Raw genomic sequence first — 23,742 nt, 5'->3', positions numbered from 1 at the left:
ATTTATGAATTTCAAAAATTTGATTCCTGGTTGTCTTTTCACTTTCTTTATGGTTCTTGGCATTTTTAATCCTCATCATACTTGACCTTTCAGTAGGTTTGATTCCTCTATATGTACTTCTTTGTGTTGCTACCAGAATACCATGTTCTAATTTTTTTCTTACCTTAATATGTGCTTCAACTCAGTCTCCTTTGTAGCTCACTTTTAAGCTCTCCAGCTTCTCAGCATTGATGTACTTGCCCCAGAGCTCAGTTCTCAGGTGCAGTCACACAGTCTTTATCTTCTCTGCTCTCATTTATGTGCTGACAGCTTGAAAGTTACTATATCTTATACATTCATCTGCCTACTTGACATTTTCACTTAGATATATGATAGGCATTTCAAACATAATGTATACAAAGCCAGACTCCTGATCGTCTCAAACCCAGTCTTTCCTCAGTCCATTTTTCTAACAACATGGGCTGCAGGATTATATTCATAGTGTCCCCATCCATTCCACCAGCAAAGCCTACTGACCAGTGTTTAATATATTTTTGAATCTAGCCTGACCTCAGTATCTCCACTGCTACTTCCAGGTCTAAACCACTGTTTAACCTCTTCTGAACTATTGCAACAGCCCTTACTTTCCCTGTGTTTAGTGCTCTAGAGCCTTTTTCAGTATAGCTACCACAATAATCTTTTTTTTTTCTTTCTGGTTTTTCAAGACAGGGTTTCTTAGTATGGTCCTGGCTATCTTGGAACTCTCTCTGTAGACCAAGCTGGCCTGGAACTCACAGAGATCCACCTGTCTCTGCCTCCCAAGTGCTGGAATCAAAGGCATGCGCCGCTGCCGCCGCCGCCGCCGCCGCCGCCGCCGCCGCCACCACCACCACCTGGCCATAATAATCTTTGTAAAATAATAGGTTATGTATGTCATCTTTCTGCTTAAAACCCTGTAGTTATAGGTTCCTGTATTATTCAGGAAAGAAAGCAGTCTTTTAGTTACTTGGGTCATCTAAGCTCTGTGCCCATTCTGATCTAAATATTCTCTCTCTTCCTAACATACTGGCTTCTTATTAAAATAAATTTTATTTTATTTTTTGGTTTTTCAAGACAAGGTTTCTCTGTGTAGCTTTGGAGTCTGTCCTGGAACTCGCTCTGTAGACCAGGCTGGCCTCAAACTCACAGAAATCTGCCTGGCTCTGCCTCTCTGCGCTGGGATTAAAGGCGTGCGCCACCACCGCCTGGTACTGGCTTCTTTAATATTCATGAAATACTCAAGATATCCTTCTCTTACAGCCTTTGTACAGACTGTTTTCCTTCTAGTCTACCCTTTATTTATGCACATAGCAATGGCAGTGACATATAGAGTCCTATTGGAGGCTAAAGACAAAAGGCAAATTCAGTAATACTGACCTGTTATTAAATTTTAGTATTTCGCTGTTGTGGATCCTCCTCCACAAGTATTAAGGATTGACCGTATAGCTTTGCACGTACTAGGCAAGGACTCCACCACTGAGCTGTATTCCAGTTCTCTTTTTCACTTGGTGTTTTGTTTTTTGGGTTTTGTTTGTTTGTTTTGCAAGGCAAGATCTCTCTTGTGTAGCTCTGGCTGTCCTGGAACTCACTCTGTACACCAGACTGGCCTCGGAACTCAGAAATCCACCTGCCTGCCTCATGAGGGCTGGGATTAAACGTGTATAGTACTATATTGGGCTCTAGGATTTTTTTGTTTGTTTTTCTTTTGTTTTGAATCAATGTAACTAGAAAATTTCTCCAGTCCCACCCAGCCCTGAGGTCCCTCAACCACTTATAAAATAATCATTCAGAGGCTTAATATTAATTACCAATTGCATGGCCTATGGCAGGCTTTTTGCTAACTAGCTCTTATAACTTAGCCTATTTCTGTTAATCTATATGTTGCCACGTAGCCGTGGCATTACAGTTCTACTGGCATCTTGCTGCTCCTTTGGCAGCAGCTGGCATCTCTCTCTCCTGTCCTTTCTTCTCTCCGTATCTCTGCTGGATTTCCCGCCTGCCTCTAAGCTGCCTTGCCATAGGCCAATGTAGCTTATTTATTAACCAATGATATATTGGAACAACATACATTCACAGTGTACAGAAAGACGTCCCCCAGCACTTCCCCTTTTCTGTCTAATCAAAAAGAAGGTTTTAGCTAGACACCCCCCTCCAAATCAGGGTCGTGGAGCCTAGGGTGGCCTCCATTGCAACTGTATGGCTGTTCCTCCTTCCCAAGTGCTGAGTTACATACACCCCTGCCCCACTGTACCCACTTTTCTCCTGTTGCTTTTTAGTTTTAAACAGTCTTATCCAGTGGCCCAGAACTTGTAATCTCCTTGCCTCAGCTCCCCAAGTAGCTGGCATTAAAGACCTACTCCATCAAGCCTGGCTTGTGTTTTTTATTTTCAAAGTCATTGAATTAATGCTATGATGAGAAAGCACAGGAATTGTATCAACAGGTTCTTTTTTTTTTTGGTTTTTTTTTTGTTTTTTGTTTTTCGAGACAGGGTTTTTCTGCGTAGTTTTGGTGCCTGTCCTGGATCTCGCTCTGTAGACCAGGTTAGCCTCGAACTCACAGAGATCCACCTGGCTCATCCTCCCAAGTGCTGGGATTAAAAGTGTGCACTATCACTTTTCGAGTGTGTACTTTTCAAGAAACCCAGTGGGGGGGGGGGGGGTGAAAAGGAAAGGAAAAGAAAAGAAAGAAAGAGAAAGGGATTATGGGAGGTAAATTGGGGGGGTGTCTTATAAACAAAATTCTCATCTTGGTTTGACCTACAACTTAAATTTTTTATATTAGTTGTCTTTAATTTTATCCTTTCCATATGTTGTTAACAGAGGGCTGGAGTTGTGGCTCAGTTGGTCGAGTGTTTGCCTAGCATACAAACAACTCTGGATTCCTTGCCAAACACCACATAAAACAGGGCAGCACTTGGGAAACTGAAGCAGGAGGATTAAATGTTCAAGGTCATCCTCAGCTACATCCCACTTTAAGGCTCTTCTTAGCCCCCAAAAATATGTTGTAGGCAAAAAAGCATTTGTAACATTGTGCAAGGTCTGACTTCTGTCAGTTCCAGAATAATGTTTTTCTTCAAGATGATATTTTCTTTCCTTTTTGACTTTTTCCCTCTATGAGTTATCACTTCCTATTGTTTTCTAGAAAGGATACCAGAAGGAAAATACTTTGCTGTTTATTCAGTATTTTAGGAGGCAGTGTGCAGAATAGAGGATAGTGGAATTATAAGAAGTGTTTCTTTGTTTAGAGCAGTTGAAGGAAATAAGTTCATCTTCCACCCTCAGTTGTTGCAATCAGCCTTGTCTGAACATTTCAGTGTCCTGAGGTCAAGGAAGATAACTTATTTTCATTTTTTCTTAGTTTTGAATTGTGAAATATGTCCTATACTGCTTCACCAATTATTTGGTATTATCAACTTAATTTTTTTCCATTATGATGGGTACAAAGTACTTTCTTAAATATGACCAAGAGTATGGTTAATGACAATGTGAGCACCTATGCTGTTACATACTTCCACTAGCTAGTTTTATGTCAACTTAACACAAGCTGGAGCCACTTGGGAAGAGGACTCTCAGTTGAGAAAATGCCTCCATACGATTGGCCTATAGGCAAGTCTGTAGGGTATTTTTGTAATCAGTGATTAATGTGAGAGGGTCCACCATTGTGGTGGTACCATGCCTGGAAGGTGGTCCTGGGTGCTATAAGAAATCAGACTGAGCCAGATGGCAGTGGCACACACCTTTAAACCCAGCACTTGGGAGTCAGAGTTCAAGGACAGCCAGGGCTACAAAGAAACCCTGTCTTAAAAGACTTTAAAGGGGGGGGGGGGTGTCCAGACTGAGCAAGCCAGTAAGCGCACTACTCCATAGCCTCTGCATCAGCTCCTACCTCACTTTTACTTTTATTTACTCAAACCAATCCAGTTTGGTGGCTAGAAATCATAGAATCTCTTTCAAGACCTGAATAAGACCTATTAATTAAAACCAAAGAGGAGGAGATCTTTAGAACAAGGCTGTGAATACTAGAAATATAAAAATCATTTAAAAATAAACCATCTTAGTATTCATAGGTTGAAAGATACTGTAGATGTAATGTAGATGTAATTCTAAACGGTCTTATTAAATAAGAAACACAGAGCCAAATAAAGAGTTAACAGCCCAGAGATGGAGCAGTAGCCAAGAGCTAGGACCACCTTATGTTACCACTTGCTGTGTTGTTCCCCTAAGAGAGAGACCTTCTTCCTGTGTCCTGTCTTTTTATTGCCTTTCTGTTCTGCCTTCTCATTGTCTCTAAACCCAACCACATGACTTCCTCGTCAGTGCCTGTCTATACAGACCTCCAGGTTTCTATGGTTCCTACTGAGATTAAAGGGTCACCGATTGGCTGTGTCCTTGAACACATAGAGACTCTGCCTGCCATGTGATCGGATTAAGGGTGTGTGCCACCACCGGACTTCTGCTAAATGGCTTGCTCTTAGCTCTGATCTCCAAGCAACTTTATTAACATACAAATAAAATCACATTTCAGCACAAATAAAATATCACCATAAGATACTATCTCATTGTCTGAATAAATGCATCTTAACTATTTGAATATTTATTATATTAAAAATACAATAATCTCTTTCTAGAGCTCAAATATGTGTTCATTCGGCACATATCATGCTTGGACTATTAAGCCTGATCTTAGTCCAAAGATGCTGATTACTTACTGCCCTTATCTTACTCATATCATTTCAAAAGGGCTTCTCATTCTCAGTGTTTTGTTTTTTATACTAAAAATACTTGCCTGAATGTAGAAGCTATTATTTTAATGGATGCACTTGTAATAAAGCCCAAGTTAATAGAACTGCTGTTGAGGAGAGCTGTCCCCTGACACTCATACCAGTTTGAATTTAGCAAGATTAGAATTTAATACAATGTTAAACTGTTCTCAATGTCTCAAGACTGTAACCCCAGCAATTAAGGAGGCTGAGGCAGGAGGATTGAGAATTTTTTGTTTTTGTTTTGTTTGTTTGGTTTTTTGAGGGTTGCAGATTGAGTTCAAGGCTGTCCTAAGTAATTTACTAAATCTAATCTCAAAATAAATATTAAGAACAGAACTAGGGATGTAACGGACATACATAAAGACTGAAGTTTACTCCCTAATATCATAATCAATCAGTTAATCACCAATCAGTAAAGTTTACAGAGAATATAGTACTAATATTTTATTAATCTCATAAAGAAATCAAGGCAGGGCTTGGAGAGATGGCTTAGCCATTAGAGATTAGTCCTTGGGGCTGGAGAGATGGCTTAGAGGTTAAGAGCACTGGCTTCTCTTTCAGAGGCCCTAAGTTCAATTCCCAGCAAGCACATGGTGGCTCACAACCATCTATAATGAGATCTGGCGCCCTCTTCTGATGTACAGGCACACATGCAGACAGAACACTGTATACATAATAAATAAATAAATCTTTAAAACAAAAAAGTTTTTTAAAAAAATGTTGAGTGAGTGTGTGTGTGTGTGTGTGTGAGAGAGAGAGAGAGAGAGAGAGAGAGAGTAGGCCTTAAATGCTGGATAAGAAATTAAGGGAAAGAGAGCAAGAATCAGCTTTTTCCTTCTCCCATGTGGGTTCTGGGAAGCAAACTCAGGTCATCAGGCTTGGCAGCAATTCCTTTACCACTGAGCTCACTCAGGGCCTCTAAATATCCAGCTCTTTCTCAGCATGGTAGCACATGCTTGTAATCTCAACACTTAGGCAAGAGGATTGCTGAGAGTTCCAGGTCAGCCAGGGGTATGTATGTAGTAAGACTGTGTCAAAAACATCAAAGTTATTTCATCCCAACACCTGACCTGTTCTTAGCCTGAATTTGGTGCTGATAGCTGACTTACGTCCCACGCAACAGTACTAAATGTTTTTTATATTTTTCATTTAATTTTTTAAAATTATTATTTATTTTTATTTTATGTGCATTGGTGTTTTGCCTGGCATGTCTGTGTGAGGGTGACAGCTCCTTTGGAACTGGAGTTTATAGACAGTTGTGTGCTGCCGTGTGGATGCTGAGAATTGAACCCTGGTCCTCTGGCAGAGCAGCCTCTAAAGTTTCTGTTCTTTTCACCTTGTTTTGTTTTTCGAGGCAGGGTCTCTCTATGTAGCTTTGGCTGTCTTGGAATTCCCTATGTAGACCAGGCTAGTCTCAAACTCACAGAGATCCACCTGTCTCCCGAGTGCTGGGATTAAAGACATGCACCACTGTACCCAGCTTAGTTTCTCTTAGATCGATCATATCCATTCCCTCTACTCTTTTCTAAAATGTTACAGTTCAAGAGCATAGTTTTATGTGAGATTTTCCTTTCTGTAGGATTAAATTTATAAATAAACTGGTTTTTAAAATTTCATACTGAAAATAGACTCATACCCTGATACACTGTAGGGATTTGGCAAGAAAAGCTAGCCTTTCAGAAAGCTCTTGATGATATTCACAGTTAGTGTCACAGACAAGTGACAGTGAGAACTGAGACTAGTGGTGCTGGTGTAAGATTAGGTGTGGTCTGTCAGGCCTCATGGTGCAAGCCTGTTATCCTAGTTATTCTGGAAGCCAAAGTAGGAATGTCACAAGTTCAAGGCCAGCCTGGGCAACTTAGCAGGCCCTGTGCCAATTTTTTTAAAAAAAATGAAAAACATAAAAACAGAGTAAGCTGTGGCATATTTCTAGTTTGCTAGAAAATGGAAGGGCTAAGTTTGGGCTGATCTCAGGAGAAAATGGAGAGGGAACAAAAACACTACATATGGCCCCATTTAACCTATAAACTTAACCCCTTCCTGACTGCCAGCTACTTGCTGTTTAGAAATACCAAACTCAACTGGTGGTGGTGGTGGTGGTGGTGGTGGTGGTGGTGGTGGTGGTGGTGGTGGTGGTGGTGGTGTACATTTAATCCCAGCATTGCCCAGCAGGCAGAGGCAGGTGGATCTGTGAGTTTGAGCCCAGCTTGGACTATAGAGTGAGTTCCAGGACAGCCAAGGATACACAGAGAAACCCTGTCTTTAGAACAAAACAAAAACAACTCCTGCCAGGCATGATGGCTCACACCTACAATCCCAACACTCGGAAGGAACACCGTGATAGGAGGATTGCTGAGAACGCCAGGCCAGCCAGGGCTGCCCAGCATGATCCTGCCTCAGAAAAGGAAGTTGGGAGAAAGGATCAATCTACTTGTGTGCAAAGAATTCTGGACTTTCATTGGTCTGACTTTGCAGGGACTCTGACTCTGCTCAATATGTACATTTTAGAGCCTTAACTGAATATTATCTATGAAGTGACACAGGTCATGTATATGACCTCCTCAGACTGTGTCAGACAGACCAGTCTCCATGTGTGCATGTGTCTGTTTTGACACAGGTCGTGCATATGACCTCCTCAGGCCGTATCAGACAGACCAGTCTCCATGTATGCATGTGTCTGTTTGGGATACTGTCAGCCTAGGAAATGAGTCCAGAACCATTGTAGACCTGCTTCAGCGAAGGTAAGCCATACTTGTCAATGTCAGTTTCCATGTGACAGCCAGACAAACTCCAAAATACATAGGTTTGGAGAAAGATGTGATGGGATTAGGTCTGCCAGCTAAAGGGAAGTAATGCAAGTTATTAACCCTCTTCTCTCTCCTGTAAAAGCCAAGTAAATCTTATGAGGGGCGTCTCAGAGGGACAGAGCCAGTTCTCTCTTTAAATAACTCAAGACAGCTTGACATTTTTGTCAGTGGAGGGAACAAAGGCACTGTTTGTGAGAGGCTCAGAGAAAGGACTCTGACTCTCTCTCTCTCAGGGTGTGGAGATGTGGAGATCAGAGGCAGCCTCAGATGTCAGCCCCCATCTTCCACTTCGCTTGAGACTGGATGGATCTCTGCTGGTTTTCCACTGTGGACACTAGGCTAGCTTCCCTCAATTCTCCTATTTCAGCCATCATCTAGAGAGATGTGCTTACTTTACAGCCTTACCCAACCCTGTCCGGCTTTGACATGGCTTCTAGGGATCCAGACTGAGGTCATCATGCTTATACAGCTAGCCCTTTATCCACTGAGCCGTCTCCCAGCCCTTGTGTGGAATGGCAGTCAGTAGAAAATTGACCCTAGTTGTCTTAGTTAGGGTTTGTATTGCTGTGAAGAGACATCATGACCACAGCGACTCTTATAAATGAAAAAATGTAATTGAGAGGGCTCGCTTACAGTTTCAGAGGTTCAGTTCATTATCATTATGGAGGGGAGCATGGCGGCACACAGGCAGATGTGATGCTGGAGCTGAGAATCTTACATCTTGACTCAGAGACAACAGCAAGTCGACTGACTGTCACTCTGAGGGAAGCTTTAGCAAGAGACCTCAAAGCCTGCCCCTACAGTGACATGCTTCCTCCAACAAGGCCATACCTCCTAATAGTGCCATTTCCTTTGGGGGTCATTTTCTTTCAAACCATCACACTAGTATTGTAGTAGCTCAAATTTTCCTAAAAACTTGGATAAACTGTATACCCATCACAGTATTTTTTTAAAAAAAGATTTATTTATTTATTATGTATACAGTATTCTGTTTTGCATGTATCCCTGCAGGCCAGAAGAGGGAGCCAGATCTCATTACAGATGGTTGTGAGCCACCATGTGGTTGCTGGGAATTGAACTCAGGACCTCTGGAAGAACAGCCAGTGTTCTTAACCTCTGAGCCATCTCTCCAGCCCCCATCATAGTATTTTTATGGTTGAAAAATAATAAGCCACTTGAAATCAATGAATAACATTTGATTAGCTGCATTGTTGGTTTTATGACATTTGTTTGTTTGTAAATATGTGTGTGGATACATGTGCATGTGTAGAGGTCTGATGACAGCTTGAATGAGCTGGTTCTCTCCTTCCCTGGATTTCAGCTCAGGTCATTCAACTCAGGCTTGGTGCTGAGTACCTTTACCCACTAAGCCATCTTGCTCTTTTTTTTCTTTTTTTGAGATGCGGTCACATAAGATAACTCAACCAGCTTGGAACTTGTAGTCCTCCTTCCTTAGCCTCCCAAGCACTAAAATTACGGAGGCCAGCCACCATGTCCATTTTGGCTAATTGTTTTAATGTTGCCCATTCTCTGCGCCTCCTGAGAGCCAGCAGACACATTTTACCCTGGGTGTGTCTAATAGGAAGTGGAATGTGGACCTTCCACACAGGCTAAGTTCTTTCCTGTCTTAGAGGTTCGTGTATACTGTTCTCTCTGCTTATTGTCTGCCCTGTGGTTCTTCGTGTGACTGGCACTTCCTCATCTTGGGTCTCAGTTTAAATCCTGCTTCTTCAGAGCTACCATCCCTGGCTGTCTTATGTAGCTCCCATAGGTTCCTTATCCTGTCTGTCTGTCTGTCTGTCTGTCTGTCTGTCTCTCTCTCTCTCTCTCTCTCTCTCTCTCTCTCTCTCTCTCTCTTTGTTTAGGGGGTTTGAGTGATTTAATATATAGTCCCAGCTGACTTGGAATTCACAGTCCTCCTGCATCAGCCTGGAATCACAGTGGTAAGACAAATGCCTAGCTCTGGTAGTTTTAATTTATGTATATTTACTGGTCTCTTCCAGTGCATGATATGAAAGCTTTCCAGGGAAAGAACTCAGTAATTGTTTGATCAATGATCAAACACTTTATATCCAGGTCTTGAAAAACTCTGAGGTTTGGGATCCTCCTGTCTCTCCTGACAGTACACATAGCATGAGTAGTGAAGAGAGGAGGCACTTACCTACAATGCTGCTGTGTCTCAGGCAGCTCTGAGTTAATATTTTATTATCTCTAGTCTTCAGCTTGTCATGTCTTGTTTTTCCTCTTCTCTGTGGCTTGTCACCCTCCCACTTGACTCTGACTCAGATTCTTCACACTAAAAGGATATATCAGAGAAGTGAGGTGTCCCTGAGAGCAGGGAGGAAGGATGGAATGACAAGAGCCACCAGAAATCTCTTTCAGAACTCTAATCACTGCAAGGTCACAGTTTAAAGTCTAGAATGAGAGGGACTTGAGTGCCTCTTGTTCTTGCTCAGTGCCCTCAGTTTGAGTGCTTAGCTGGCAGGCAGGCACCTTTTCCTCCTCAGATACTGTCAGAGCAACATGAAGGTCAGGCAGAGAGAGACAAATGAGAGCAGCTCGGGGAAAGGAGGTTACCACGGTAACAAGCAGGCAGGCCTGCTATTTGGAAGCAGGCCTAATCTTTCTCCTCCTCCTCAGTGCTGAAAGATGGGTATTGTGTAGCTGACCTGCATCCTTGGGGTGGGAACCATAATCCCTTTCTGACAGTTCCTAGTGACATTGGAATGAGCTGCTTTGCATTTTAATTTGACAAACAGCAGCCATGGTTTTCTCAGAAGTGCTAGAAACATGGCTTTTTCTGGCTCTGTTCCAGGCAGAATTCTGGTTGCCACAGAGAGGAGTTTAGAATTGCTATTTCTCAATAAAGATTTTGGATATTTGCATATTTATGAAATATGCCCGTTGGTTCGGGACTAGAATCAGACTTAGGCAGGTTGTTCTTGGGCTATAAATACATATATTTGCATTTTGAAGACCACTGTGGATCATGCCTTTAATCCCAGCATTTGGGAGGCAGAGTCATTCAGAGCTCTGTGAGTTCGAGACTAGCCTGGTCTACATGGTGAGTTAGTTCAGGACAATCAGGACAATGTAGAGAGTCCTTGTCTCACCAAACAAACAAAAAGACCACTGAGATACTGTCTGGCCACCCAGCAGGCATGCAGTAGATATTTATATTGCATTTAAATTCTCATATTGACTCTCTGTGCACACACACACCCTGAGTTGTTCTTGGTGGTGGTGGTGGTGGTGGTGTTTTCGAGACAAGGTTTCTCTGTAGCTTTGGAGCCTTTCCCAGAACTCACTCTGTAGACCAGGCTGGCCTCAAACTCACAGAGATCCACCTCTCTCTGCCTCCCAAGTGCTGGGATTAAAGGCGTGCACTACCACCACCACCCTGAGTTTTTTGAAATAGGGATCTCACTGTGTAACCCTGGCTGGCCTGTATCTCTCACTGTAGATTAGGCTTTCCTGCCTCTGTCTCCTAAGTGCTGGGATTGAAGGCATGTGCCACCTCACCTGGCCCTTACGAGTATGCCCCATCTTCTCTTTCCCATCCTTCACATTTCTTTTTAACTTAGTTCTTTTTTCTTGTAATAAAACATATATAAACCTCCTTTTCCTCTCAAAAATAGATTTTAAACAAGAACAATAAATTTCAATGTAATAATAACAACAACAAAATACAAAAAAAAACAAACCAGAAACCAAAATCATCTAGGATCTCATTACTCAAAATGAACTAGAATATCCTTTTAGATCTCCACTTTTGGTGATTATAAAAGAATTATACTCCTGTAGTGATCAATTTAACATCACTGGACTGCTCCACACTGTGTTAAAACCTTTTATCTTTTTAGTCACTTAAAAAAAATAGGTTGTGGTTACCTGTCCTTTACAGTAGAGATTCTTACTTGATGAACACTTAGATTGTTTCTGTTGTTGCTGATGAACACTTAGATTGTTGCTTTGTTTCTATTCAGCTATAAAATAACAGTATTGGAAAGATGGGCATGGTGGCACATTCCTATAATTGCAGCACCTGGAAGGTAGAATCAGGAGGACTTTAAAGTCATCCTTGTCTGCATATTGAGTTCCAGGCCAGCTTGGGCTGTGTGTGACCACCAGATAAATAAATGAAACCGAATTGAAATGATCTGTGTATCGTATATCTTTGCGTATCTGCCCTGTCATCTCACAGGGAGTTGGTGGGGGGCTGTTTAGACAGGATCTGACTGTGTAGCCTATTTGCCTTGAACCCAGGGCCCTCCTCTCTCTGCCTTCTAAGTGCTGAGCTTACAGGTATGCCCCATCATACCTGATCTCTCTTGGTGGTTTGGTGATGGTGGTAGTGGTGGTGGTAGTGATTTATTTATCCATTTTGTTTTGTTTTGGTTTCAGGTCTGGCCTGGAACTCATTTATGTAGTAGAGAATGACTTTGAACCCTAATCCTCCTTCTGCCTCCCAAGTGCTGGAGTTACAATCATGTACTGCCACACTTAATTTTTTTTTAAACAAGATTAATTTGCTTTACTAGAGAAGTACCGAATAGCAAGTGTCCTCTTAGACAGAATACTTAAAGTTTTGATTGAGTTGAAGTCTCTTAAGTCTAGATTAATCATAGTGGAAAATTTAAAATTTGCACTCAAAATCAGTGATCTTGTGTCTAAGGTACTAAGTGGAAGAGTACCAGAAAACCACAGACAGACAGCTGTCCACATTTTCAGATGTGTAGGCCATAAGGCTAACATTGACAAGAACTAGAATCCTAGATTGTGAGCTGTTTACATTTTCCTTCCTGCACATATCTAGGTTTCTGTGGAACAGCATGGTATAATGGAAAAGAGAATATGCTCAAAATTAAGGTATCCTTTGGCTCATATTCTGGCCTTGTCAATAACTGGGTATTTACAAGCATTTCATTTCTTGATGTGTAAGTGTGTGTGTCTGTGGGTGTCTATGCCACATTTAGGTCAAAGTGGACATTGAATCCCCTGAAGTTGGAGTTACAGGCATTTGTGCGCCACACAATATGTGTGCTAGGAACTGAACTTGGACTCCCTGGAAGAGCAACAAGCACTTTGACCATCTTTCCAATCCCTAACAAGCATTTCGTTTGACTTTCTCTCTTCTGTCATTGCTATCATCTATTTCATAGGACATTATGAGCTATGTAAGGTAATATATATGCACAGTCTGCATACAGAAGTCTAGTGTTCTTACACCTATCATGATTTTTTTTTTTAAACCTGGCTTTAGGGACTTAACTTCTACAAGTAGAACTTCTATGTTTAATACTGGCCCGTTTTCTTATTGTTGCTTTTATCATTTTTCTTTTCCTCTTCCTCTTTCTCCCTTTCTTCTACCTTTTCCTTTTCTTCCCATTCATCTCCATGGTGCTAGGAAACTAACCCAGGACTTCGTGCAGCTAGGCAAGTACACCACCTCTGAGCTAAACTGCCAGCTTCTCTTCTCGTCTTTAAACCCTATTTTCTCTTAGTTCTTGTGACACCCATCAATTTTGGTTCTTTTTTTTTAATTCCTGAATGGGTTCTGGAACCAAATGGCCTGAATTTGAATCCCAGCTTGATTGTTTGATGACTCTCTTTACTGTGTTAGTGAGCGTTCTCTTGATGTATCATATACCCAAGAAAAAGAAAACGTTCCCTTGAGGAAAATGTTGCTTTGGCACATTGCTTTAGATATTTCTGCCCATGATCCTTTGCTCTAGTTGATTTTGAGCCTATAGTGAGACAGTACATCTTAGTGGAGAGGATGTAAAAGAGGGGATCTGCTCAAATGATCCTAAAATGAAAAGCAGAAAAAAAGAAATTACCTTTGAAAACATAATTCCCAGTGGCACTAAGATCTCCTTCACAGCTGGGCGGTGGTGGTAGCTCACCCCTTTAATCCCAGCACTCTGTGAAAGGCAGATCTCTGTGTGTTCAAGGACAGCCTGGTCTACAGGGTGAGTTCCAGGATAGCCAGGACTGTTACACTGAGAAACCTTGTCTGGGGGGCGGGGGGGAGAGACAAACATCTACTTCACAGTTCACACCTACACTTTCCAATAGTGCCAAATGGAACCAAACCTTTAGCAGCTACTTACTCCACCCAGCCTCAGCATATTCATGGTGTGTGTGTGTATGTACACATATATACGTACATACGTATATGTACATACGCATCTGCAGTGCATATGTGGAGGATTGAGGCAACTTCTGAGTTCATTTCTCTCTTTCTTCCATGTGGCCTAAACATATATTCATGTTTAAAAGCAGATGCAGGGGCTGGAGGTGCAGCTCTTTTTGATAGAGCGCTTGCTTAGCATGCACACAGCCCTGGGTTCAGTACCCAGCACCACATAAACCAGAAATAGTGGCATACACCTATAATCCCAGCACTTAGGAGCAGAAGCACAAGGATCAAAAGTTGGAAGTTATCTTTAGCTACATAGTGAATTTGAGGCCATCCTGGACTACATGAGATCTGGCCTTTAAAACAGGAAAGGCAGCTGCTAAAAGTAACTGCCCCAGGCTTCAAGGAATAAATGACATGTATGTAAAGGGCTTCCACAAGTGTTTGCATACCCACTTTATAATAAGCAGTAAACTTTGCTTTTGTCACCGTGGTTATTGTCAATTCAGACTTTTTCATAGTCTTTCTTTCTGGACTTATTCCTTCAACATTGCTCTTCTCTTCCCTGTTTTCTGTTCTCCATGTGTAATTAATATCTGTAGCCAGTCAGTAGTGGCACACGACTTTAATCCCAGCACTTGGGAGGGAGAGGCAAGCAAATCTCTTGAGTTTGAGGCTAGCCTGGCCTATAGAGTGAATTCCAGGATAGTCAAGGATACACAAAGAAACCCTGTCTCAAAAAGTGTGTGTGTGTGCACACACATGTGTGTGCCTACCTGCCTACTTGTCTGTCTGTCTGCCTGCCTGTCTGAGGCTGTCTCACCCAAGCTAGCGTGGAACTTTTATTACCTACTGTCTCACTTGTCTCTTAAGTTCCTGACATGTACATCCAGCTACTTACACTTCCTCGCCGAGTCTGTCCAAGTAATGAATTTGTTGTCCGTCTACTGATGCTGTTGTCTTCTTGTATGCCCAGTTTGTGGTAATGACACCAGAAAGCTTAAAACCAGCCCAGATGTTTCTTACCTTCTGGACATCGAGTTAATCACTGGATATTTATTCTGCTTCTAATCTGTAACTTTTCACTAAAACTACCTCTGCCTCAGTTCAGGTTGTCATTTCTTCCTTGGAGTGTTATAGTGGACTTCTAATTGGTATCCTTGCCTTTGATTCGTCTTCTTGAAAATATAGTAAAAAAAGAAAAAAAAAGTCTGTGGTGGAGACCAAACCCAGGGTGATGTACATGCTAGCCAAGTGCTCTACCACTGAGCTGTATCTCCAGCCCTAGCACAGTAAAAGTTTAAAAACATAATGGATTGTGTTACTTTCCTGATTATCATTTTGCATTGACTCTTTACCCTGCTAGAAATTTCCCACAGTTCTCTCCAGTTCTCCTGACAAATTACTGTTGCTTCCTTTGAGACCATGTATTTGGTATTGTATCCAACCAAAGTAACCTAATTTTCCTGATCTTTTTGTTGAATTTGTCCCTTAAGACTAAGCTGAAGGGCTTGCCTAGAAAGTACATTACCCTGGGTTTAATACCCAGTACTGCAAAAGTAAAAAGAAAAATTAAAATGATGCAGCTAAAATGTTGCCAGCCCTCTGTTCCAGATAGATACAAGTGATTATGTCCTTGTGTAGGGACCTCATTTGTATCTACTACATTCCTTTAATGACTTGTTCATATTTGTTTTATCACCTGTGACCTAGAGGCAATAATCATAGTGCATTCACCATTTACTATACTATAGTACTTATATCATCATAGATATTTAATGATGTTGAATAAAGAGAGGGATCCAGAAAAAGAATGGAGAGGAATAAAATTTAGTTCTAAGTAAGGCATGCTAAACGCCTTCATCTTTCCACCTCCTTTTACCCCACTAGAGTTATTAGATTAGTGTGCCTTGATTTTTATCAAGGTACTGGGGAGGGAGCTTATAGAATACTAGATGTTTGATAGCTAGGATGAAGGTGATGTATCACAAGAATGCCTTTAGTCTAGTCTTGTTCCACGTGTTTATTCTAATGTAAGTCACTAAAAAATACTGCGAACTTATGGATGATCTAGTGGTCCAGTCTTCAGCAGTAATAGAAACTGGCTGAAAGCTAGTTTAAACCATCAGGATTTTGTACATTCTAAGAAATGGGCTTTACTAGCTTCAAGTAAAAGTTCAAATGTCATCCAGTTTCTGCCATAACTGTGTCCCTGTTCTACTTTTCCTTAGGCTACTTTCTTTTTCTTTTTTTCATTTTTTATTAAGGTTTTTATTATCTTTATGTGTATGAGTGTTTTGCCTGTGTACATATCTTTGCATCATGTGTGTGACTGGTGCCCATGGAGGCTAGAAGAGGTCATCAGATACCCTGGACTGGAGTTAAAGATAGTTGTTAGTAGCCATGTGGATTCTGGGAAGTGAACCTGAGTCCTGTGCGAGAGCAGCCAGTGCTCTTTCCCTTCAGCCCAGGAGAGATTTCTTTATAGGCTAGGTAAAGTGGCCTCAAGAAGCTACAGATATTAGTTAGTGTTTATATCTCAAGGTACCAAAGGAAAAAATAATCTAGAGCTGGAGAATCTATTCCATACAGTTAGGGTAGATCTGGGCCTGCTCCTGTAGTAGAATGTGGTCATGGGAGTGCACTTCCTACCGAAAAGAGAAATTCCTTTACAAGAAGGGAAAGAAAGTCAAACCTGAACCAGGTATAGTTTTGCAGATTTGTAATCCTACCACCAGGAAGATGGAAGAATGAGGATAATGCATTTGAGGTCAACTTGGGCTTCATGAGACCTTGTCTGAAATAAAGAAAGAAAATTTATGAGCCTGCAAGATGGCTTACTGGATAAAGGCATTTACTGTCAAACCTGACAACCTGAATTTAATCCCTGGAACCCACATTATGGAAGGAGAGAACTGACTCCTGCAAGTTGGTCTCTGACCTCCCTACATTATGATAAGCACAAGCAACACGCTCTCCTTCACACAATAAAGAAATGTAATTTTAAAATGAAGAAGAAAAAATTAAAGTTAAATCTGAACCACTGTAAATACTGGAGATGCTCTCTGACCACTGAATATCTGAAAGAGTTCATAGTGCCACAAGAACCCTAGAAAGATGTGCTTAACAAGACATTGTTATTACTGTTATTATTGGGTAGTGTTGAACTTTGTGTATACTGGGACTGTCTACAAAGCATTTTATCTTCAGTTAATCACGATGATGATGATGATGATGATGATGATGATGAAGAAATACACCTTAATGTTTTATTTTATACAAGATATAATGTATATGATATACATTATATAGCAAAGCATGCCCACAGTCCCAGCTTCTAGCTTCTTGGAGGAGTGAGACAAGAGGATCATTTGAGCCCAAGCATTCAGTCTGGGCTCCATTGAAAGAGAAGCTCTATATCTTAGGGAAAGGAAGGGACGGGGAGGGAAGGAAGGTAGTTGTAGTATAACAAGTCTGTGACTACCCAGCTATTTAGTAATACAGTTGAGTCTATCCTTTAGTTTACAGCAGTTTTTCTGTTGCTTGTAATAAAAATACCATGACCCAAGTATCTTATATAGGAAGTTTGTTTTGGATAATGGTTCCAGAGGAGAAAATGTCTATCATGTCAGGGAGCAAGGCAGCAAACAGCAGGCATGGCAGCAGGAAGAGGATGCTGAGAGCCCATATCTCACCCACAAGCACAAAGCAGAGAGAGCAAACTAGAAGTGGAATGAGACTATAGACACTTAGAGCCTACCCCAGTGACATACTTCCTCCAGCAAAGTCACACTTCATAATCCCTCCAGAAAACAGTGCCACCACCTGGGGACGAAGTGTTTAAATGCCTGAGCCTATGGGGGACATTCTCATTCAAAGTACTACAACAATTATATATAATTTGCGCTACATGAAATTCTGTCTCAAACAAACATTGTGTTTTTATTGCATGCCTTTGTGTGGGAGAAGAGCCATAGCACATGTGTAGAGGAGTCAGAGGACAATTGAGGGAGGTGATTCTCCCTCCACTATGTAGAGCCTGAGGATTGTCAAACACAGGTCATCAGCTTGGTAGTAAGTACCTTTACCTGCTGAGCCATCTCAAGGGCCCTGTGTGTATTTTTCATTTTTAAAAAAGTACAGAAACAGCCTGGCAGTAGTGGCACACGCCTTTAATCCCACCACTTGGGAGGCAGAGGCAGGCGAATCTCAGTGAGTTCAAGGCCAGCCTGGTCTACAAAGCAAGTTCCAGGACAGTCAGGAATGTTACACAGAGAAACCTTGTCTCAAAAAAACCAAGGGGGAAAAAAAAGGACAGAAACTTGAAAAACATGGCTAATGAGAAGTTTGAGAAGCTGGGCATAGTGGTACTACCACAACTGTAATCCCAGCACTAGGAAGATAGTATCAGGAAGCTCAGCTCAAGTTGGAGCCCAGCCTAGTCTGTATCATGAGTTTGAGACCAGCTAGAATTACGTAGTCAGAACCTGACTTTAAAAAGGAGAAAAAAATTAACCCATTCTATACAATAATTGTCATACCACTTGAAGTTTTAGCCCTATACTTTTAGCTTAAATGCCAATGATGTCTCATGGTTAGTTAAGGGCTCATTTAAAAGTGTATTTTAGGCCGGGCGGTGGTGGCGCACGCCTTTAATCCCAGCACTCGGGAGGCAGAGCCAGGCGGATCTCTGTGAGTTCGAGGCCAGCCTGGGCTACCAAGTGAGTTCCAGGAAAGGTACAAAGCTACACAGAGAAACCCTGTCTCGAAAAACAAAAAAAAAAAAAAAAAAAGTGTATTTTAGTTGATGACTTCTGATTTCAGGCAAGTCTTATTTATCCTTGGCAATTGACAAATAAATGGGCACTAGAGAGGATGACTTCCTTTCCTCTGTCAGTTTTCTCAGTTTGTTGGTTTGGGTTTGTTGAGAGCAGGTCTCAGTGGTCCAGGAGGTGCAGAGGCTAGAATTTGCCAAGGATAACTTTGGGCTTTAACCCTCTGGCTCTGCCTCCCAAGTACTGGAATTACAGATCTGTACCATTATACCCAGCCTTAACATCCCAATTCCAAACAATCTTGTCTGATTATTCTGAATAAATCTGAGCATCTATCCTTTCTTGCTCGAATAAAAAGGGTTTTCTTATAGCTACTGCAGTTGCCAGTATAACTATCTGCCTTTTTAAAAAAAAAAAAAAAAGTTTATGTTTAATCTTTAATTGTGTGTATGTGTGAATGTCTGTATGAGAGTACAAATGTCTGCAGAGACCAGACATCAGATTCCTTGGAGCTGGAGTTAAAGGTAGTTGTGATGTCAGTGCTAGGAACTAAACTTAGGTTCTCTGCAAGAGCAGTATATCCTCTTAACCACTAGCCCCTTTCTGCTTTTTGACTATGAGCATGAAGGCGTGAGATTCACATTGTGAAGGGGGAAAAGAAGAAGGTCCATCTCAAATACTTCTCTTTAGAACATTTTCTACACCAAAACTATGCTGCAGCCGTGAACAATTTTCTCCATCCATGTCTCTTATGTGGAAGTTGGTTGAAGTCAGTGTATAATTACTTTTTGTGGGGAGATAATGACTTTGGGATTTCCATGTTATTCTCTCTGTCCCAATCTCTGAGCCATCTGCCTGTCAGCACCCAGGAACCTTAATAGAGGCTATTACCTCTATTAAGTACCTTAGTGGATGTTATTAAACTAATATGGAAAAGTGAACTAAAAAGAAGTATCATCAAAAGATACAACAAATGAACTTTAGGAAACTTCAGATTTGTTCTTGAAATTCTCGGTCTCTTTTCAGGCTTTTGCTTGTTTTGTTGTTTGCCTAGCCATTTAGCTGGAGCCTAGGGAGGCATGGTAACATGTCCTAGCACTTCAGAGACCCGACTTACGTTTAGTGATTAAGACATATGATGGGGGCTGGAGAGATGGCTCAGAGGTTAAGAACACTGGCTGGCTGTTCTTCCAGAGGTCCTGAGTTCAATTCCCAGCACCCATATGGTGGCTCACAACCATCTGTAATGAGATCTGGCTCCCTCTTCTGGCCTGCAGGGATACATGCAAACAGAACACTGTATACATAATAAATAAGTAAATCTTTTTTTTAAAAAAAAAAGACATATGATGATCTTAACGTTTTACATCTCTACTCCCTATTTTCCTTGTTGTTGACAATCTCTGTTTTGGGGTCTTAGATATATGAAAAAGATAGCAAGGGAGTCATTTTCTGATTTTTATTCTCTCTTGCAGAGTGATAAATGAAGCATAAATATGAAATACTGTCAAGCCATCTAAATTGTTTGTTTGTTTTTGTTTTTCAAGACAGGGTTTCTCTGTGTAGTCCTGGAACTTGCTCTGTACACCAGGCTAGCCTCAAACTCACAGAGATGTGCCTAACTCTGCCTTTGAATGCTGGGATTAAAAGCATGAGCCACCACCACCCAGAGACATCTAGATTGTTAGATGCATATCACAGTGCTACTTATAATGCATTATGGCCTAATGTAGATCTAAATGTACCCAAATGATAATTAACAGAGCTGGTATTATAATTAAATACTATGATTCTCTGTGATCATTCTTTAGATTTCTGTTGGAAAGGAAGAATAACTTTATAAAGCCACAGGTGGATTTCTTCATTTTCCCATCCTCAAACTTCCCTTCTAATTAAATGCATAATGAAGTAAAGCCATCTTCTATAGTGATCCAGAGCTCTGCTTAGTAACTCTGACCTGTAAGGGTAGTTTTGGTGTATATGTGCTAGTGAAGTCCTGAGGTACAATAGCTGGAGATGTAGCTCAATCTGCCAATGCAGGAGGCCCTGGTTCAATCCTCAGTACTTCATAAAACAAGGCACAGTGACACCTACTTGCAATCCCAACACTAGGAAGTAGAGGCAGGAGAATCAGAAATTCAAGGTCATCCTCAGCCACATACAAATTTCAAGACTAGAATTCTCAAAAGAAAAAAATCTTTGGAAGCTGGTAGTGGCTTATTCATGTAATTTCAGCATTATGGAGGGTGAAAAATTAGGCAGGTGGATTATGATAAATTCAAGGCCAACCTGAATTACACAGCAAATGCTGTGACAGCCTGGAGCAGAGTGAGATTTTATCTCATACCACTGAAAGAATAAAAGGAAATTAATAATAATAATAATAATTAATTACTAGCCAGGCATGGTGGCACACGCCTTTAATCCCAGCACTTAGGAGGCAGAGGCAGGCAGATCTCTGCGAGTTTGCGGCCAGCCTGGTCTACAAAGTGAGTTCCATGACAGCCAGTGCTGTTACAAAGGGAAACCCTGTCTCCAAAAAAAAAAGAACAAACAAACAAACAAAATCCTAGGGTACAGGAGTTCAGCTAACATTTTTGTTGAACTGTTCAATAGCAAAGTTTCATATTCTATACTGCTCAGAAGCATCAGTGGCCATTTACATCTTACATTGATGTTTTCTGTATTTCTCGGTGCAGATCTAGAGCATACGAACTAGTATGTCTTTCTGGGATAGGAGAGAGCAAGAGCAGATGTCTTTCTGGTGACTTCCTGTGCCTGATGGTGCTGTCTCAGTTGTGGAATGGATGGTCAACAGAACATGTGCAAACAAGGCTATCTACAAGTTCACAGAAGGTTTTTTTGTTGTTTGTTTTGGGGGGTTTGTTGATTTTTTTGTTTGGCTTTCTTTGAGATGGGGAAGTGTTGAGACAGGGTTTACTACAAACTCCTTTGTAGCCCAGACTTTCTCATAAAAAGAACAGAGGTGTTGACAGTGGTGGCGCACGCCTTTAATCCCAGCACTCAGGAGGCAAGAGGCAGGTGGATCTCTGTGAGTTCAAGGCCAGCCTAGTCTACAGAGCGAGTTCCAGGACAGCCAGAGCCTGATATTCTTAAGAAACCCTTTCTCAGAAAACAAAACAGGAGCAGAGACACAGAAGTAGCTGGAGTGAAGATGGTCTGTGTATTTTGTCTCTGACTTTTCTAGTAGTACCTCTCAAAGGCTTTTTTTTTCCTTTCTTTTTTGTTTTTAACCTTGTTTCTGAAAGAGATAAAGGTTAGAGCCAGATTCCAGCACTGTAAAGCAGTAGTAGGCATATTCCAGTTTGCATTTTCTGTGTTTTTAGGTCAGTGTCTAATGTCCTCCTCTATTTCTCTCTCTCTCTCTCTCTCTCTCTCTCTCTCTCTCTCTCTCTCTCTCTCTCTCTCTCTCTCTCCCCCTCCCTCCCTCCCTCTCCCTCCCCCTGTCCCTGTCCCTCTCCTTTTTTTTTTTCTTGAGACAGGGTCTCTAACTGAACCCATAGTTTTTGCCATTTTGAGTAGCATGGCCGACCAGCAAGCCCTCAGGACCCATCTGTCTCCACTTCCCATTACTGGAGTTAAAGATAACCCCCCACATCCTTTTTTATGTGTGCTGGGGATCTGAACTCAGCGCTATGCCCACTGAGTTGTCTCCCCAGACCCTATGTATGGAGTTTGTGGTTGTTACTGTTTTTTAATAGAGACAAAGTCTCATTGTACAGCCTTGGCTGGCCTGGAACTTACAGAGATCTGCCTGCCTCCACCTCCAGAGTACTGGAATTAATTATAGGCATACACCATCATGCCTGGCTTGTGTGGAAAGTTTAAAGGGTCTTTCAAGGACCTACCACATCATAAAAAGAAATCACAAATGTGTGATTTTTCAAGAGAGCAGAGCAGAAGACTCAGCATACAACCTGTACTTCCATTTCATTTCTAGGGGAAAGTGTTGGGGGGTGTGAATAGAAAGATAGGAATAGCTTTTTTTTGGGGGGGGGGCAGCTTTCTAGGGACCAGAATTAGTCAAAGAATCAATGCATGAACATTCTTTGAACTCTGGAAGTTTTGATCTGCAGTAGTGGTAACTTTCTAAACCAAGAAATCAGAGCCAGATACAAAAAAATGGAGGCAGTATCTAAACAGCTTTAAGACTGATTTTTTTTTTCCAAGTCCAGGAAGGTGTATATAGGGAAGAGAAATAGTTTATAGGCAGAGTAGTCATGAACTAACATCCCCAAACCAGAATTCATCACAGAGCTGTTCAGCAGCTTGAACTGTGGGCTGTGTATGGCTTTTTCCAAAGGTCTCCATTTAAAGACCATATTCAGCATTCTTGTTAGTCTTATCTCTTGATTAGAATTCATCACCAGATTTAAGCCAGCTGAAAGTCTTTCATAAGGGAAAGGAACCAAATCCATAACTAATTTTCCAGGCTTGCTGATTAATGTGTTCAGAGGAAATCAGTATATATATATATATATATGTACTTTTTTTTTTTTTTCTTTGAGACAGGGTTTCTCTGAGTAGCCCTGGCTGTCCTGGAACTCACTCTGTAGACCAGGCTGTCCTCGAACTCAGAGATCTGCCTGCCTTTGCCTCCTGAGTGCTGGGATTAAAGACATGCACCACCACCACCTGGCTATATATTAAGTACCTTTTATGTGCAGGATACTGAGTTAGGATTTGAGCATTATAGACTCACCATTGGTGATTTGTCAACTTGATATATGCTAGTATTCAAACAGTAAGGAAGGCCTGGATAGGTTCAGTAATTAGAGTGTATGCTGCTCTTGCAGAGGGCTAGAGTTAGGTTCCCAGAACAGGTTGAGTGGCTCACAACTACCTGTAACTCTAGCTCCAGAAGAATCTGACACCCTCTTCTGTCCTCCAAGGGCACCCACAAACAAACTCAAACACATACTTAAAAATAAAGTAAGGGAGGGATTTGAGATTTACTCAGTAGTAAAGTTAGTAAGCACAAAGCCTTAGGTTTGGTCCGAAGCTCTAAGGGAAAAATAATATTAAAGAAAGAGGCTAGAGAGATGGCTTGACAGTTAAAAGCACTCACTTGCTCTTGCAGAGGTCTGGAGCTTGTTTCCCAGCAGCCACATGGTGACTCATACCATCCATAACTCCAGTTCCAGGAGATCTGACCCTCTACTAGCCTCTGTAGGCAACACACACACACACACACACACACACTCACACACACACAC

General features: G+C 41.5%; 1 protein-coding gene across 4 annotated transcripts in view; it reads left to right on the top strand.

Annotated features, from left to right (window-relative positions):
* The window catches only part of Znf609 (zinc finger protein 609), a 154,147-nt gene that overhangs the window by 85,583 nt on the left and 44,822 nt on the right, over nucleotides 1-23,742 (top strand). Inside the window, exons 1-2 of one of the 4 annotated variants that reach the window (XM_052712647.1) lie at nucleotides 7,434-7,522; nucleotides 21,205-21,361. The exons of 2 other annotated variants lie outside the window; for them this stretch is intronic. In XM_052712647.1, the coding sequence (XP_052568607.1) occupies nucleotides 7,449-7,522; nucleotides 21,205-21,361 (231 nt within the window). In that variant the 5' untranslated portion in view covers nucleotides 7,434-7,448. Of the gene's footprint in view, nucleotides 1-7,433; nucleotides 7,523-21,204; nucleotides 21,362-23,742 lie in introns of those variants that run through there. One more of the 4 variants, XM_052712656.1, reaches the window with a different exon arrangement.

This window comes from Peromyscus californicus, unplaced genomic scaffold, assembly GCF_007827085.1.
Source record: "Peromyscus californicus insignis strain IS unplaced genomic scaffold, ASM782708v3 Scaffold_11__1_contigs__length_118956290, whole genome shotgun sequence".
NCBI classification, from domain to species: Eukaryota; Metazoa; Chordata; class Mammalia; order Rodentia; family Cricetidae; genus Peromyscus; species Peromyscus californicus.
The sequence above is the reverse complement of the archived record's forward strand: the minus strand, read 5'-3'. Positions and strand labels throughout refer to the sequence as shown.